The following is a 19,518-nucleotide window of genomic DNA, read 5'->3' as shown; positions in this document are numbered from 1 at the left end:
GCCCTCAGGGGTTCATGGCTTCTACCGTCCTACTTGTTTACGACGGATGCACGAGATGAATCAAAATGTACAGAGGCATCATGATCTTCGAGAGATATTGAAAGAAGAAAGTATTATCCCTACTGTGCAAATTTGTCATACATTTTCGGGGGGGGGGGGTTCACTTGCTTTTAGTGTTTGATCAAACCCGAGCAGAGTGAACATGGTGAACAGAGAATAATCAAGCAGATTCATAAATTGCACTCCCTTGTAGCTGAATTCTCGCTACGACGAAGTAAAAATTTAGCTCCCCAAGTTATCCTCTTCATACTAGGTGTTTCAAAAAATATTTCCCATTTTTATTCTTAATAATTCAAAAACTATATATTAGATAACATTGTCATTGATATGAGTGATAGCTGAATAGTGTACAATTTGGTTGGAGGTGTTTAGATATGAAAGCATTAATCAGTTTCATGAAATCCATGATTAATTTCACAGTTAGGTTCCACATTTTGCTCTACGTGTATTTTCAACCCGCTGTACAAAATTCAACTTTGCACAGGGGTCAATGGGTGTGTATGGAGTGTGTGGTTAACACCCTGACAGTGGTCCTTCAGAACAATGGCCAGGGTTTGAATGCTTCATTATTTATTCATGAGAAATTCCACTATCACAACTAGTCTTTATTCAGCCTCTGGCAGTATCTGTGTAAATCAAACGTCTGCCGATACTGTCGTTGAGTCGTGACAGTGCTCTCCCTACTTCTGAAAAACAAAATTACAATGATTACCTTCTGTTCTATTGTAAACATGGTGACAGGAAGCAAAGAAAATCAATTAGAGTATACACTTGTGTTTATAGAGCCTTGAATTAATCTACTGTGAAACAAATCGCCCCAATGATAAATGTTGCTGGACTCTTTACCAAAAATGATCTCTTTTTATCGAAAAAGCGAAAAATTTGTAAGACTATTTAATTAGTAGACAATTGTATTAAAATGAGGAACTTTAGATAACTTATGCTTATTTAGTGATATATGAAGCAAAATTTCAAAATGATTGCCAGCTGGAATGAAATGAGGTGTTTGCAAGCACACGGAAACATGTGCTTACCTTTTCCATGTGCATACATTTTACACTTTACCGTGCATGAATTCAGACTAGCAGCGCCCAGGGCAATTTTGCTTCATATATCACTAAATAAGCATAAGTTATCTAAAGTTCCTCATTTTAATACAATTGTCTACTAATTAAATAGTCTTACAAATTTTTCGCTTTTTCGATAAAAAGAGATCATTTTTGGTAAAGAGTCCAGCAACATTTATCATTGGGGCGATTTGTTTCACAGTAGATTAATTCAAGGCTCTATAAACACAAGTGTATACTCTAATTGATTTTCTTTGCTTCCTGTCACCATGTTTACAATAGAACAGAAGGTAATCATTGTAATTTTGTTTTTCAGAAGTAGGGAGAGCACTGTCACGACTCAACGACAGTATCGGCAGGCGTTTGATTTTACACAGATACTGCCAGAGGCTGAATAAAGACTAGTTGTGATAGTGGAATTTCTCATGAATAAATAATGAAGCATTCAAACCCTGGCCATTGTTCTGAAGGACCACTGTCAGGGTGTTAACCACACACTCCCATACACACCCATTGACCCCTGTGCAAAGTTTTTTTTTTTCAAAATGATTGCCAGCTGGAATGAAATGAGGTGTTTGCAAGCACACGGAAACATGTGCTTACCTTTTCCATGTGCATACATTTTACACTTTACCGTGCATGAATTCAGACTAGCAGCGCCCAGGGCAATCCACATGAGCGCGAGACTGACGCATAGTCAACAGGTGGTTCAGGCGTGTCCATTGTTAAGGGCCATGATTGTCAGCACACACTCACATACACATCAGTGGTTCCTGTGCAAAGTTCAATTTTTGTACAGAGGGTTAAAATTTGACCAAAATCTGAAACCTTACTTCAAAATCAATCTTAGATTTAATGATACTGATTTATGCTTTCACATTCAAATTACTCCAACAAAATTGTACATTATTCAGCTATTACTCATATCAATGCCAGTTTTATCGAATGAATAGTTATTGAATTATTAATGATCAAAAGTGGGAAATGTTTCTTGAAACACTTAGTATCTGTATTCTGCTATAGCAAATTTCCGTGTAATTAAAGAAAACCGCCAGTCCCGAGGACTTCCTAGTAGCTGGAGTGCACTTTGTATCATTTATTCAGGTAATGGAGGCAAATGTTCTTGATGATTTCCCCTTCCAATCTAATCTTTTACTAACATTTGTTCATATTATGCCGTGCTACTGCTGTGTGAAAGTGCATCCTGTGAAACAGGATTGACAGTGTATCTTTCGCACAAGAGAGTAGGGCTTACACATAGAGATGTATACTGTTCTTAGTATATCTATATGGGCTTACATTGTACGCTGAGTACACACAAGAATCGATATCTCTGTGTTCGCGTGATGCAGGGTGTTTGCTTTTATTATCACATAGGCATGGTCATTGATATGAATACATCGTCAGTCAGACAACTCTGTAATTTGGCGAAAAGCTCTTTCTTGTTTGGATCCAACTTACTTTATGAAACTCCTAAATTTGAGATCTTAGAAACAAGCCTATACAGTCTTTGGAGCTCACTTTTATTGGAAATCCTATCATACAAAGCAAAGATAAAGCCAGGTGATCGATCATTTGTATGTGCAATTATTAGATTGTCGACCTGTAGGAGACAATGAAATCAAGTTCCTTGAGCATTCTTTCAATCCAAGCTTGAGATAAATCTCTTTTAATATGTGAGTGATTGTATTGTTTAAAAATATCAGGAGCTCTTGTACAGTAATAAACATTTGTATTTGATTTGCTCCTTATATACTTATGATCATAATTATGTACAGCATACTCATATAGGATATGTGTCGAGAGTAGTTGAGGGATATATGTTTGATTTGCATATTTCTAGAACTCACATTAATCAAATCATCTACAAATACAATATTTGTCATAGATAATGAACGAGTAAACTACTTATGTGTGCAATCACACGAGGTTGGTAATGATGTTGAATTACTGTTACTTCTGTCTACGCAGCATATTGTCAATGATAATGACCATGAATATTGTAGTCAATATCACCAGTCTTAAAATATGTAAATCTCTCTCTCTCTCTCTCTCTCTCTCTCTCTCTCTCTATATATATATATATATATATATATATATATATATATATATTATCATACTACGTATATTGTTTTAGGGGAGAATGCACATTCATTACCTCTCTGAATTTGATTTAATTTTAATAGAATCGGCTTTTTGTGCGCATTTGATTATATGATGTTTTGTTTGCCTTATTTGACTTAGCGACAATACGCAATCATTTAGAAAGAAAAGTCATTGAGTTGTTTTATGGTCTTTCTCTCTGTCTGTCTGTCTGTCTTTCTCTCTCTCTCTCTCTCTCTCTCTTCCAATAGAGTTAAGGAAAATAATGTGAAATAAAACAGATGAAGTAAGTGTGATCAATACCGGTTCACTTAAAAGGCGGTTGCTTAGCGACGGTTGCTTGCCAACCAATGATTTGTTTCGAATGCTTTCACGTATTCCCATGTGTCATATGCTCTCTTGTTTTTTATTACCATCATCATCTGCGTTTTCTCGAAGGATGTTTAAAACATTACATTTCCCCTTTTCGTACCGAGTAATCTGCTTTTAGCGAAAATCCACTACTATTGAGTTCTGACTTGAAAGTGATGTCTTACTGGGTTTTTAACCGAAAACCCAGGGTAACATAGCGGTACGGATGTTGTGAAGGGGAACATATCATTAATCGGCTTGTGAAGAAATTAATCTAAGAAAAAAAGAGAGAAAAGAGTATCAGTGCGTGCGCCTGTAATCATGATAACATCTCCTTTCCCCAGAGGGAGCATTAGCGTTGTGCATTTCATTTAGTCTGCCTCTGTATTATTTCCTTGCAGTAACTTGTGACTTTACACCTGCGCCTAACTGTAAGAATGAGGGTATCTAGACATATCTTGCGTGAGTGAATGTTCATGCAACGGCGTACAATTTCCGTTTTTACAATGTTGCAATGAATTAATTATATTCTCAAGGCGAATGGCTTTTAAGGTACATGTACTTTGGAATGACGTTGGAAATCACAAACACAATAGTCTGTTCGTTTGACTCCTCATGTCCTTCATTCATAGAGTTAAGATGTAAATAAGCAAAAATGAATGTATGGCTAGATTGGACACGCAAACAACCTTGGTTAATAACACGAAATCTTTACATTTATCTTTTACATATCTACGTGTGTATATCTGATTGTAGTAACACAGTCATCGGCAATGTCATGATGCTGAATAGTTAGTTAACCGTACTACATGTACTTAAAAATTAGGCGATACAATTGATATAGAAATCATGTGATTTTACACCGGACGATGAGTGTATGATGGTAATTTCACGACGCTTTCTTTCAAATTGGTCTTGACTTTTATGATGTTATTCACCTTTTTACGGCCTAATCATTGTAAGAATATAATTTTGCTGATACTTATTACTGCATCACTTTATTACACTTTTCCCTGTCTGTGTCGCCTGATTCATTGCACGTGCCCGTAAGACAAACATTTGTGTAAATAAATCAGCGCATGATTTCTTTTAGTAAAAAATAAAATGTAATGGAGCTTTTGTTATTCACCGACTACTTTATCCGTACTCATCTAATGATCTACAAGTAATCTAGTCTCCAAGGGATAATAATATTTTCCAATTTGCATAGCTTTGGGCAGCATTTAATTTTATAATTCAATCTTAGAGTAGCTACACGTCTTCCATGGTAGACCTTTTTTTTATCTTTCAAACTGGTATTTTGTTTACGTTTGTCAAATAAGACCCTTCAATTTGAGACACGTTATCTGCCACAATGATACACAATTGGATTTTTTCATGTTTTTCAATGGGAAAAAACACCTCAACGTAAACGTAACAAACGTCATCAAACGATAGGACCAAACGACGTAATGTTTACAGTAAGAAACAAACACAGAGGAACAAAGAAACAAACACCAAGACGACCAATAATCACTTGTAATCAAGAGAAAACTCTGAGCTCATTTTTTTTTGACAGATGGATAAGACTCTTCAAGAGAGGGAGAGAGAGAGAGGCTTAGAGAGAAAGAATAAGAGAGAGAGAGGGAGAGAGGGCGAGAGAGATACATACTAAGATGGGAGGGAGGGGTACATTAGGTCCCTTACAATACAATACAATACAATACAATACAATACAATATGGGTACTTATATAGCGCTCTTACAATGATTGAACATGTATCACAGCGCTTATATCCCGGTTAACTGTGTAAACCTGGACATCTGAATTTGCACTTGTGCACTTGCTAATCTATCATAGTACTTTACCAAATAACGCGGTTTGGAGGGCAAAGTTCACGAGCATTGGGAATACGTTTTGCTGCAAAACATTTTACGCCCATTCAGGGCTGACGTGCGATAACACCTCGTGATTCCACCTTGAAGACAACAATGCCGAGCAAACTAGTCATACTCGTTTCGGTCATCGCTACCTGTGCCGTGGTCGTTGGCCTTACCATCTTCTTGTCTCTGTGGTATACTATATGGGACGGAGGGAAGGAAGATCCGGTGGAGACGGACGACGAACTCTTTTACAGAAACGTGAAAGATGCCCAACGTATCGACTGTCACCCTGAGAGTATGGACCCTAGCCGGTCTGTCTGTGAAGAACGCGGCTGCTTCTGGAAGAACGTAGAGGAGGACGAATTGGTACGGATAACAGTGTAGCTTCATTCTGGATTGTTCTTGATGTCTGATGTCGTCAATGTCTGATATTGCATTTTTTTTTAATTGGTCGCGTGACCGTGCATCACAAAACGAACAAAAAGTCGCACTCCTTGATTTTACGTGAAGACTCAAAAAAGGTCAAATGAGTCAACTGAGATAATCTTGAGTTTTTCATATTTTCTGAAAGAGCTGTCCTTCTTCTACATTATTATTCAGTTTCGGATCATAACATGAATTGGATGGTGTGTTTTCAGCAGTTTTTGTACAACCCTTTTTGGGGGAAAATAGAATGATCAGGTATGTCTTAGAGTTCCCTTTTCTTTTCATTAATTTTCTTGAAATCCTTCGCACACTCTTCACTTTCAAGTCTAATAACTTTTGAAAGGACAACGCTACTGATTTGAAAGTCGGCATTAATCATGTACAGAATATGTTTGTAGAACATGCTCACTTTCAGCTTAATCTAATAATCCCTTCATTGTTGTTGCTCGGGTGGTTTACATCATGTGTTTTGTCCCTTTCGTTGCACATCTAGCACGGCTGTGTAAAGAATGATTTAAAGCGCATGAATAGACCTTGTACTTCAGAGCCTCTTTTCTCAGTTCACAAATTTCCAGAGTGTGTGCTTTCTTTCCAATATTTAGATAGGTTAGAGGAGTCCATTTGAATTGAGTCAGTATTATTTTAAAGCTCAGAGTCTGCACTTTAAGAATCTGCCCTTTACTAAAAATCCATATCTGGCGACTTTTTGTATGTTTTGTGGTGCAAGGGTCATACATATATATATATATATATATATATATATATATATATATATATATATTGTAGTTGCTCCGCGTATTGGCAGTACTAGAAATAATAATGATAATGTCACAACAGTGGGATGCATTAAATACAATCTTGATTTTAATGAATAATCCGAATTTTCGAGGATCCTTCCTCTTCATCTGACTGTCATCCCTGATGAAGAGGAAGGATTCTCGAAAATTCGGATTATTCATCAAAATCAAGAATGGCATTTAATGCATTCCACTGTTGTGACATTATTATTGCTATATGTATATATGCTGCATTTTGTTCATAATTGAACAAGCATATTTTGAATGCAGTTAACGTTAATGGTGAACATCTGGATCAGTAGATAATACTGTCAGTATCAATAATTATTATCAGTATTATCGAATAATGCTGAGTTTTTTAAATTCATAGAGCGTTTTCTCGATGTTTGTTTTCCTCCGACGGGACAAGGAATGCTATATTAGTATAAACTGTATTTCTTTTAAAACAAATACAGGCCCCGCTTTGTTTCTATGTTACAATTCCATAGAACACATCACCACGGAGCTTGGTTGGGTAGCAACAATCAGTAAAGATGACACTGTGGGCGAACGTGGCTACGGGCTTCCAATTGGCACTCTGAAAGCTTCACTGGAGAGACAGACCAATCAGCGACTGCGTCTGAAAGTAACGTACTCAGTTTTATCATTATCATCAAGCCATCCCCACATACTTATCGGACATACAACACAAGTTTTCTCCTTAATCCATATTCATATCATTCCGGCCACGTCGGTTCGTATCGTCTTCAGTGAATAAAGTAAACTATTGCTAAATAAAAATAGCTTATAGAAGGTAAAAAACAAATCAGCAATCGTGGATCTGGTACTTCCATGAATCAGTGATATCTAGTACCAAAAAAAAAACAGAAGTACAGAGTATAAAGATGGAAATTAAAGATGTTATAATGATACCTCGCTTCACTACATATGTACACGCTGTACATACACATAGACATATGTATAATATGATAATAATAATAACAATTGATATGATTAAACCAATTTTATATAGCGCCAAATCCACTCTGCAGAGTGCTCTAGGCGCGGAAGGAAGAGAAAGTGAAGGAGATAAAAGACATACAAATATCAAATACATGTAATGAATAATCAAATTGAGGCTTTAAATAAGTGAATTTTTAGACTGCTTTTAAAGGAGTCTGATGAAGAACAATTTTTTACGGCTGAAGGTAAATTATTCCATGGGTGGGAGCAGCATGGCCAAAGGCCATTATATACACATATATTTACGTGTCACATGGAATTTCGACGAGCCCCACTCCTTTTCTGCATCAAATCATTCTTTTGTTGTAGCAGCGCAGGAAAGATATAACTTGTTTCGAAAGGGATTGCAGTTTCAGAATGACAAAAAAAAAAGAAGAAGCGAGAATTCAATAATATTGACCTCCAAGGCTAATTTCCCAAAAGTGTTGTCCATTTTCATTTTATGCGCATCCAAAATCGTATCTTTTAAGTTGAATAGTGGAATGACTTCAGTCAAAAGAATTAGTGCTTAGTGATTTCAGATTTCAAAGTTTAGACACCCAACTTAATGGTCACTAATTCAAATTCGGATGAAAGCATCCAATTTCAAATTTTGGCATGAACTTTCACATTTGTGCATTCAAATTAGTGCCATGTGAATTGGGAAAGTACTTCCAAGCACTTTAAAGTTTCGTTTCAGAGTGTAATACAGGTATAAGTCTACACATGCACACACACATCATGTAAGCGAAAGTGATTTTGTGCAGGTAATAACTGAGGGTAACTTCTACTTTTTACTTCCAATGTCATCATCACGATTAACATGATATTTGTTTAGAAATAACGTATAAACTTTGAACTTCAATGTAAATCATTCTTTTCATCATGATCATTACACAATTCATTTTTTTTTCTTTTCAACTGTATTTTCATTATGATTATCATTTCGGTAATTACGGTTTTCATCCAATAGATTGATTGTCTTAATGATGACTATTCCTTTAGAAAAATAATCATTTTATATATTCATTTTCACCAGCATGTGTAATCTTTACAAAGACTTTTTTACACTCAATTCAAAATACAGTACAAGTAATGCCATTTTTTAACACTCTGCACGCAATATTTAGTTACCTGTCCATAGCTTTTTGTGTGAAGTCTGTGCACATTTGACTTATTGGCACAGAAGGGGTTAATGGACTGAATATTCCTTTTATAAACTCGTTTGACTATTTGCGAATTTGAATATGCAGATTGAGCTGGAGACAGGCAGAGACAAATTTGAATAACCTTCGCCGAAAATGTATGCAAATGCGAAATCAGTTTTCATAACATGCAAAATTTGAACGAGGAATACGTTTTTGAAAGAAGATATTATTTCCATGCCTGCGCGTTTATGACGAAAATTAACGCTTGACGTTTGCCGACACGGCAAAATGGAAATTGAGAAATGATAAAATTATTGAATAATCTGATCGGCAAAGCGTGTGTGCTGTACCGACATCGTTGTTTCCTGAAAACATTTCAATCTCGAGTCTCATAAATTTCTTAACCTCGTGAGGAGATTTGAGGTTACATTTTTGTTTTTGCTATTGCGATTAGTTGAATAAAGTCAACTTGAAAACAGAGTGGTATTGTTTCAGTACCTTTAATTCACGAGGATCAGGTGTTGTTGGAATTGATGGCTTATCCGTGCCTTTTTTCCCGTCTAAACATAATCGCAATACAATATTAAACGAGGTCAGTCCAAATAGGGCTTTTGTGTTCTACTTGAAGTTTGTTTTATCGTGAAATGTCTGTGTAATTTTTCGTTTTCTTGTTTTTTCTTTGATGTTTACTTTCGTTGGCGTATCTAAGTCCATCGTATATTTTTCATCCTTACCTGAAAAGATATGACAATACAACAACACAAAAAAAATGAAAACGTTTTAATGCTGAAATAGTCCTTGCCTTTTTTTTTTCTAATCATAACATAATATCTTGAAGAAATAAAACAAAACAAAACAAAACAAAACAGGCGGGTTTAGCTCATCCTACGTTTAAAATAAAAAGAACAACATTTGACGACCTTGCACCATTACAGATTACAGTAACATTATCGTATGCTTATGAGCAAAGGTCAAGACAGATTGTATTTGCTGATACAATTACCGACAGTTAGGCCATTTTCTACACGCCCCTAGCACAATCATGACAGTATATTGCAGTTCAATGGAACAAACAGCTTGTGCACAAAAGGTTTAAGTATTTTGGTCATTATCGACATTCATGATAACCCTGAGTTAAGTAGCCTATCAGTTTATAAGGGTTTTGTTTGATTGTATTGACATTTCTTTGCTTACATCAAATAACAGCTTAAAGATATTACCATCATTCATTTAGTTTGCTAGTTTGAATATAAACCATACACACTTTGGAACCATATTAATTCTTTATTTTTTTCTGACATAGATAACGGGGTATATTCTGTATAACAAGGTGGTAAACAAAGACAAGAATAGGGTCAAGAATTAGATTATAGATCATTTAGAATTTTTACCTGTATGTGATATCAAGGGTAGGTGCCGACAATGTTCATTTATCAGTGACGTTATTCATGACCGATCTCTTTTTTTTTTTCAAACGTAGGTTTTATCCAGTATTTTTTTTTTATTATAGCAGCTTGGAGATTAGAGTTGACTTGATACGGGTATCAGATATCTTTCTTCAACTATGTTTATGATGAAGGCCTCAATAAATCTTCTGAAAAATTGGAAGATTAAAAAACAAATTATCAAATTTGTACAATCAAAAAGTGTTTAATACCGTGTTGATTTCTTTCCCAGCGATTATATAAATGAAAGATTATCATAATAACGTAAACACACACAGACACAGACACAGACACAGACACACACACACACACACACACACACACACACACACATATATATATATATATATATATATGAATATAGATTTACAACAGTAGGTCGATATAAAAACTCCGTTAGAGACGTAAATTCGACGAATTTTCGCCCATAGGGCTTTGTCAAGTCAATACATAGTGTATGTGTATGTGCGCATTTTGTTATGGACGCGCTACCAGTGACGACGCATCTTCTGATCTGCTTAAAAAAAGTGTCAAATGTATTGACTTGACAAAGCCCTATGGGCAAAAATTCGTCGAATTTACGTCTCTAACGGAGCTTTTATATTGACCTACTGTTGTGAATCTATACTTTCTTGGGACTCGGAGCAGAAACTAATTATTGCTGTTAATTCATATGACTATATATATAATATATATATTTATGTATATGTCCCCAAAAAAGCGGAACGGTGGATTTTCAGTACCTTGCGGTCTAAAAGTTATATATCTTTTGACATAATTAGAAAGAGCATCTTCCGCAGAAGACTATGATACCAAAATCATTCAATTTGGTTTAGTACGTTTTATTTTACGCCAATTTCTGAAAATGCAGTCATTGTCAAATTTCGCCGGATTTTTGCGACTTTAATATGAGATAATGATTTGAGTGCGACACGCGATCCATACGGTGAATAGTGTGTAAGCTCGGTGATCCATGTCAACAAAAGATACAGCTTTCACATTGGGCACGGGCCAGGAAAAAACAGTGTGTGTGTGTGTGTGTGTGTGTGTGTGTGTGTGTGTGCGCGCGCACCAGGGAGGTGTTACAGAGATAGAGTGGCAACTCTTCGTAATTCATGCAAACACATGTTTGGGTTCAAGGCGTTACAATTGGATGTCTAGCATTCCACTACGCTTTGAAGTCATGCTCGCCACCGCTCTAGTTGCAAGATGAAGTTCGGAGACGAAGAACGCATTTCACCTTTCGTTGAATTACAAGCTTTATTTCACCGTAAAATTTTAAATGAAATACTCGAATTGATTTAGAATAGTTAAGGAAAGAATTCAATATTATAAACACGTGTTTCTAGTTTCTTCGTAATGCGCAAATCGAAATGAAATGAAACTTAGGCCCTCTTAAAAACCTAATATTTTTCTATAATGCGCACATTTCCGCATGTTAGTTTTTCTATCTTTTAATCTAGGATATTTTGATCTTTCAACTTAAGTACTCCGCTGAAGCGTGTTCCAGCGTGCTTTTGAACTATTTGCTGTTAAAATTGTCAGTTTTACACTGCATTTTGATTCGCTGCTCCAATTCAAGGTACACAAATCCATTATTGCCATCACATTAAAAGAGAGAGAGAATTGCAGTAGGGGCAAGTATTTCTAGATGTTAGAGCGCTAGTCCTGATTATTGATGCTCTCTTTTGTCAAAGCACCTCGTTTCCACCTGTAGTTAAGCGCATAACTTCTCGGCGGTGCCGCGCATGACTTCAAAGGAGAGCAGGAGTTGCATCTCCTTCTCTAGCACCTCCCTGGATCAACGAGCTTACACAATTCACCGTATGGAACGCGTGTCGCACCCAAATTATAATCTCATAAGTCGCAAAAAAATTGAAAATGACTGCATTTACAGAATATATATACATACATATGTATATATATGTATTATATACATGTATGTGTGCGTGTGTGTGTGTATATATATATATATAAAGTGTATGGTGTTTCAGCATCTTTTTACTCGAAACATAGATGTTCTGATTTTGTTGTCAAGCACATAAACCAGCAAACGAGGCCAGAATAGGCCGATTTAAGACCATTCCTTCATACACTTATATATACACACAGTAAGTAGAACATGCTCTTGAAAAAGATACATGCAAGACAAATGACTAGTCAAGGACAGTCTTATCTCACCAAGGCGTTAGGCCGATGTGAAAAAAAAACTGTACGAGGGGTAATTATGCATTTGGAATTTTTATACAACATCAAAAATGATTGCAGCTATCCGATTGACGATTGCTAATCACGTGACATATAATTGCACCAAAGAAACTTTACTCAGTGTCTACATCATCTCATGATAGTTAAAACTCTTTCCATTTCAAACTGTCGCTGTCATCCGTGCAATTTTGTTTGAGCAAAAATGGATATCGCATGGCCGAAGGCACCAATTTCTATTGACTCCCATGTTAATTTATGTAATGCAATGTTACAACCTTGTACCGAGAGGGACCTGGCAGTGGCGAATGACGAGGCTCTTGCATGCGCTAGACATTGGGAAATGGTTGTGTGATGCCACGAGATGATGATTTATGATCAGCTCGTCGTTTTTATTCCATTGCACGACTCTAATGTCGCAATAAACAAACCTTTGTCTGACGCAGACATTTTACTGTCAACAACTTAAACCGATCAGTTTCGTGTGCGATCCATTGTGCATGTAGTGCTCATTCACCTCCCCCATTCCCCCCCCCCCAAGAGTCATAACATGCATCCTTTTTTGCAGACAAGACGAAGGTCTTTGAATCCCAGCCATCCCATTCCCTCATTCTCTCTCTCGCAATATGATATTATATATATATATATATATATATATATATATATATATATATATATATAAGAAGAAAGAGTCTCAAGTACGCTATGGATCCAACGAGAAGTTTTTTACTTCAAAACAAAAAGCTACGCACCCCATATATATATATATATATATATATATATATATATATATATATATATATATACATGCATTCATTCTCTTTTGTTTGTAAATACAGATATATGATGCTTTTTCGACACGTTACGAAGTGCCCCCAGAAAGCGTTAACATTCCTACCCCGGAGTCACCTCCCACAGATCCGCTCTACGATGTGACCTACACCGAAATGCCTTTCGGTGTCATGATCACGAGACGCTCCACGGGAACCACAATGTGAGTCCGTGTGCGTATTCCACACTGATGCGCACTCTGAGAATGGAAGCGGAGAGCACATCGTGATAGTAGTAGCTCATTCATAAATTTATTCGTGCGAATTTCGTAAGCTAGTTCAAAATGCTTTGTGACGGTTTTGACTATTTGCATTGTAGTTGATGTCCTTCTTAACTGGATGTCAATTTCAGTTTTACTTTTTCAATCCTGTATGGTTTGCAAACCAGCTGTTAGCAATTAACTGACAAGTACTAATGTGATATAAAGCCTTTAGCTACTCGCTATGCCTTGGCTTTGTGCTGCATGATAGCACTGTACAAGCGAAGTAAGGATACTTTTGGTAAAAATCGAAAAGTTTGTACAGCTTGATCGTCAACTCTGCTTGTGCTTTTCAAAAGGACCTTATTAAACCTTCATTATGTCAGCTTCTTAAAATTCAGTAGAGTAGAATTCTACTAGAGTTTATCAGCCGCATACATGCACGTACGTCATTCGGGAGTGTGATGACGTCATCACTATACAATGGCCCAATTGACGCGTACAAAAACCTTCATTATTATGTGAAATCAATCAAATTCTAATTGTTTCATTCAATCTTTATGTCCCAGAAATGTCGACCTTTAGGCGAAGGGTCGTTTCTTTTACTTTATTTTGGACAGAAATATTGGTAATTTTGTGAAGGCTATAAAGCAGGGAGAAAATAACGTCCTCGACTGTTTTAATTTTCCTGCGTGGTTGCGACAACATCACTCACAATTTGTTGAGTTTAATTTAATTCATTAAACGGACATTCCAGACGATTTTCATAATTTCGTATCATGTAGTACATAAATCGACAACTCCATGTATAGATTTGTGGAATTTATTGTGGTTCTTGAGCAGAGAAACAATACTTTGAAAAACCTTAAACAAATTACACTGAACAAGGATGATGACATAGGAGGTTCACATATTTCAGAAATGTAGCAGTGTAATTCCATTGCAATACCGCTTGCTTGCGAGTTCACCTGTGTATAATCTATGCATGCCTTCTTCTTTTGTTCTGCTTCCTTGAGCCCCAACTCATGCATTCTTATGGTGACTCTGCCATGTCATCATCCTTGTTCATTGCAATTTGTTCTAAATTTTGAAAATATTCTTATTCTTCAACCCAATTTTTCTGAAACTCTGTCCTCGGTATAACTAATTTTATAGTTGTTCAAATGTAAAAATCTGAAAATCATCCGGAGGTCTCCTTTAAGGTCATGTTGCACCAAAGCCTGTTGTTCCCCACTCGTATCTGTAGATTTGATACGACCATTGGCGGCATGACTTTCGAGGAGCAGTTCATCCAGATCTCAGCAACCCTGTCAACCAATCACATCTTTGGGTTCGGGGAGCACGTCCACGAGCAATATCAACACGACATGAATTGGAAAACTTGGGGGATTTTCGCCCGTAACCCGGTTTTCTACTATGGGGTACAGCTTTCTTTTTATTGAAGAGGAACTGTTGTGATCTATGGAATAACTATAAAGAAGTAATAATCATTATGAAAGTTACACGATTGTTGGTAATGATAATAATGATAGTAATTATAATGATATCAATGATATGATATTAGCTCAAGAATGTTATGATATTAGCGAAAGAAGTGTACTACCAAAGGGCTTTGCGATTATAATTCTCAATCCCTCTTTTATTCTATTTACCTTGATTATAGTCAAGAGGGGCAAAGTCCGTTCTTGATTGTATAATCATAATTGTGTCGTGCTGTGTTGATGAAGTCTGGTTGAAAACAGCTTAACCTACTGAGTCCCAGACACCTAATTTCGAAAGTTTTGTGTTCTTTCGTTCAATAGTCTTTTTTTTTTTCGTAAGATGAACTATTTTTTTTTCTCATGTGTGTGCGTGTGTGCGTGTGTGCGTGTGTGCGTGTGTGCGTGTGTGCGTGTGTGTGTGTGTGTGTGTGTGTGTGTGTACATATTGATATAAATCAACCTTTCTTTTCTGTATTATTATCATTATTTTGTTAGAAACCATGGAATTTATACGGATACCAGCCTTTTTTCATGGGTGTTGAAGAAGACGGAACTGCATTTGGAGTCCTAATGTTGAACAGCAACGGAATGGGTGAGAATTGTTACTATTAAATGATAATGGGTAGTTTTGAACGTAGGCCTATAGTCTATAGATAGTAAGGTTTCACATTCTGCAAATAATAATGTCAGCAACCTTACAATATCACTGATTTATTTACGTCATTTATTACCATTTATACACGCCATGGAATTGAATAGATTAGCGTTAAAAACATGTCAAACAATATGACATGTATTCTCCGTCGTTCTTGTACTCTCTTAATCAAAAAAAAAAAGAGAGAGAAAGTATTACAAGCACTTGCAAAAATGAAACAAAGGCAGACCAACATTAGTTTTATTGGTCTGGACATGGTATTGCGCACTCATGAAATGAAAAAGAAAATGTCCAAGACGTGAAAACAGATAGGAGAGAAAACATCACTGGGTCAATATCAATGCGAATTATGATATCTTTTCTACAATGAAGAGCATAGGTATGTAATTAGTACTTGAACTGCCCATATCGGCTTTTCCGGCAATAATCCTTAGACTGAGGCGTTTACTTTTCACATTTCAATTTTACTCACAGCCCTATCCGTCTACTATATCTGTTCTTTTGTTGATTTCCCAAGCGAAGAAGAAAGAAAGTGATTTTAAAGCGGATACAAATATCATTCACCTTACTTATTGCCATGCAATTTGGAGAGAAGTTACTTGGCGAAATATTCATTCCTCAAACATTCACACACACGCGCGCGGGCGCGAGCTCGCGCAAGCAAGCAAGCAAGCAAGCACGAAATATAGCTGCGTAGTTACGTTTACATGATTATACTCACTCCGGTGCTGTTCAAGAGCGTAAAAATCTTCTTTTAAAGGCATTCGGAAAATCGGATGCAATGAACTCAATCCATTATTTCAAGACACGAGTAAAGGACAGGATCTTTGGTGTGATATGTTCGTAATTATCCCGAAGGTTTGTTGAAAATCCGGGAAAGAAAAAACAAAGAAAGAAAGAGTTTGGCCATTCCCTAAACTTATAGATTATTTAATCTGAAGATGAAATAGTGTTCGTAAATCAGAATATTTGTGGCCATATTCCGAAGGTTCCTTAATCCGAAAATACATGTAGAATGAAGTTCGTAAGTCATAAATCCTTAAATGAAATTAGGTTCGTTATTCCGAAGGCTCTTTAATCGGAAAATAAAATGAAAGAAGCTAACAAGTCACCTGCAAAATGTGAACCCGCTTACCTGATGTCAGAATCCCTCATCCCCTCCCCTCTTCGTTATTTTTTTCCTAATATGATGATAACATGGAAATAAGATCATAACTTTCGAATGAATTGCCGTCTTTGCAACAGATGTCGCCCTTTCTCCTATGCCGGCTGTAACTTACCGAATGATTGGAGGCGTCATCGACTTGTATGTATTTCTTGGTCCCTCGCCCGAGAGTGTTGTACAGCAATATGTCGAGGTAATCATAGGAAACTCACCTTTGCTGAAGTCAACGAACGAGACTAGGAAAATTGTAGAGACACAAATCGAGGACTCTTTTTTTATCAGATAGTTTCACATGATAAAGTAATAAAACATTTACATCTGTCTCTCTTCACATCTACAGATTTTATCTTTTTTATTTTTTACTCTTTTTTTTTGGGGGGGGGGTTGTTTCTGGTAATCTACGTGGTTACTTTGTCCTTGATGAGATTAATATGACTTCCTTTTTTTTTATTCATTTCAGAAAACTGATATTGGTGAATATTTGCGGCCATGATCGTTGTATAGAGCGATGGCTTCATAAACTCATCTTATTTGCTCAAGTGATTGCACCTAATTTATCACCTTGTTGTAAAGGTATTATGATGAAACCTTTACAACTTTATGATTGGTTTATTTTTTCTGCTGGAAAAGTGGGTATACAAAATGATAAAACACGCGACTACGCCATGTTTACTCGTTGAGAATTATTATCAGTAGCAGGGCAGTAATAGAACCCTTATAGCCAATGACAACTGTGTATATAAAGAAATCAATGACCGTTTTCTCAATAGTTTTCTAGTGTGAAGATATTGCGTCTGCGTTAATCAACTCTGTGTGAACAGTCTTGGTTTCTCTTGTTTGAAATAAGAACAATGACACATAATATGATAAATAGTGGTCTGTTCATGTGAAAAGGAGGGCTTCTGTTAATCTTTCGAAAAGCTTATTACATGGCATTAGATCTGTACTCCAAAAATCATGAACTTCGTAGCTTTGACACGTGACACGTGGCTGTTCACAAAGACCATGGGCTAAACTATTCTTGGTGAATGTGAATATTTAAGTTTCCTGCCATCTTTTCCAGATATTTTAGGCATACGTTTATGGTAGACCTACAATCGAGAAACAGTTTATTGCAGTCTCTTAATCTGCCTTCTATGTTAACTAGAAATCTTATGACAATAATTACTTGACAAATCAATTGATGATAGCATTGCATTTCCCGTTTTCATTTCGCACCATGCTCTCAATGCCCTTATAGCCAGGAAACAACAAAGAAAAAAAAAGACACACTCACTCATACATTATATACCTGGTGTTTTGTAGATGTTTGTGTAGTATTACGGTAGTTGTATTTTTGTCCCTTTTAACTTTTTCATTGTCTGTATGGCATTCGATTTAAATGTTCTAAAATGTTAGACCGATGAGCATTGAACTGATTTGAATTAGTATAACACCAATAACCTTTGTTGCTTTGTTAACAAGGTTGGCCCAAACATGCATATATATTATATATGTATACAATATATACTTGTATGTTGTTTTTTTCTTCAGCTGTTCTTTTTTTTTTGCTACCCATTGCAATGTTACCGAATCGTCATCAATTGTCGAATGTATTCAAGCTCAGTACTAGGCATTATACTTGAAAATTCCATGCATCTTCCTGGCGAAATATGAAGAAGGACATAGAAAACTGAATTGAATTTAAAAGAATTATATATATAGTAATCACACATTTAATAACCAAATGCGTTTTTGGCATCTTTTCTGTGGTGTTTAGGCAGTAGGTATGCCAATGATGCCCCCGTACTGGGCCCTGGGATTCCAACTGTCTCGGTGGGAGTACAACAGCCTCGACAGGGTGAAGGAAGTGGTGGAGGAGATGAGAAATGCCAAGATTCCGTTTGTAAGGATTACTATATCACTCTGACCTCCTTCTTTCGGTCCTCGTTCTGTTTGCCGTTCCCTTTACTTCCACATGATCACTACCACATGTTGGAGAGCCATTTTCTAGTAAAATTGTATAATTCAAGATGATGGGGGGATGTTACAATTTTGTTAGGGAAAAACTGTCGTTATTTTTCCTTCGATTTATCCATACTTCTTTTTTTTTTTCAAATTGTGGAATGTCTTTTGCATTTAATCAAAATTTGATCAAAATTTATCCATCAGTTCGTGCATGTTTAATCTTGCCATAGTGGTTATTTGTTGTTGTTGTTGTTGTTGTAATTTCTCTGAAGCATTTCTCTGCAGCATGTAACCTCTATACATCTTTCTTAATTAATGCTTCTCTGTGATCCCTCCCTGACGTTCTCTGTCTCTCTTTCTGTTCCCCTCCTTGTTTATCTAATTTCCTTTAAATTTCTTCAATTTCTCCCTCTCCTTCTCTGACGACAACAGGATGTCCAGTATGGGGACATCGACTATATGGAGGGTCAACGCGACTGGACCATCGATAACGACACATACGCAGGCCTACCGGAATACGTGGATCAGCTTCATGACTGGGGAATGAAGTACATCATTATTGTGGTAAAGAAAATGCCCCCGTTTTCCGATGTAATGCCTTGTGGTTTTTACAACCAAGTAACTTTTGATGATGATAATGACACGATGAATATAGTGTCAACTATAGAAATAACTCATAATTGTAATGAGGATAATGGTTATTGTAAACAATGATAATGAAAACAATTTATTGCACGTATACATCATTGGGGCGAATATATTATGATTTAGAACATTGTTTGCTTAATTTACTTA

The 19,518-nt window shown here is 36.3% G+C and overlaps 1 protein-coding gene across 1 annotated transcript in view; it reads left to right on the top strand.

The window, feature by feature from the left end:
* Positions 1–7,156: 7,156 nt before the first annotated feature.
* The window catches only part of LOC139742687 (sucrase-isomaltase, intestinal-like), a 36,865-nt gene continuing 24,503 nt past the window's right edge, over positions 7,157–19,518 (top strand). The window contains exons 1-7 of the mRNA XM_071653216.1: positions 7,157–7,291; positions 13,285–13,439; positions 14,722–14,896; positions 15,452–15,548; positions 16,857–16,969; positions 18,536–18,661; positions 19,156–19,287. Coding sequence (XP_071509317.1) covers positions 13,393–13,439; positions 14,722–14,896; positions 15,452–15,548; positions 16,857–16,969; positions 18,536–18,661; positions 19,156–19,287 — 690 coding nt within the window. The 5' untranslated portion in view covers positions 7,157–7,291; positions 13,285–13,392. The remainder of the gene's footprint in view (positions 7,292–13,284; positions 13,440–14,721; positions 14,897–15,451; positions 15,549–16,856; positions 16,970–18,535; positions 18,662–19,155; positions 19,288–19,518) is intronic.

Source organism: Diadema antillarum, unplaced genomic scaffold (genome assembly GCF_040938485.1).
Source record: "Diadema antillarum isolate AM-2024a unplaced genomic scaffold, OU_Dant_1.0 seq00001014_RagTag, whole genome shotgun sequence".
NCBI classification, from domain to species: Eukaryota; Metazoa; Echinodermata; class Echinoidea; order Diadematoida; family Diadematidae; genus Diadema; species Diadema antillarum.
This window is presented reverse-complemented; position numbering and strand designations above follow the sequence as displayed.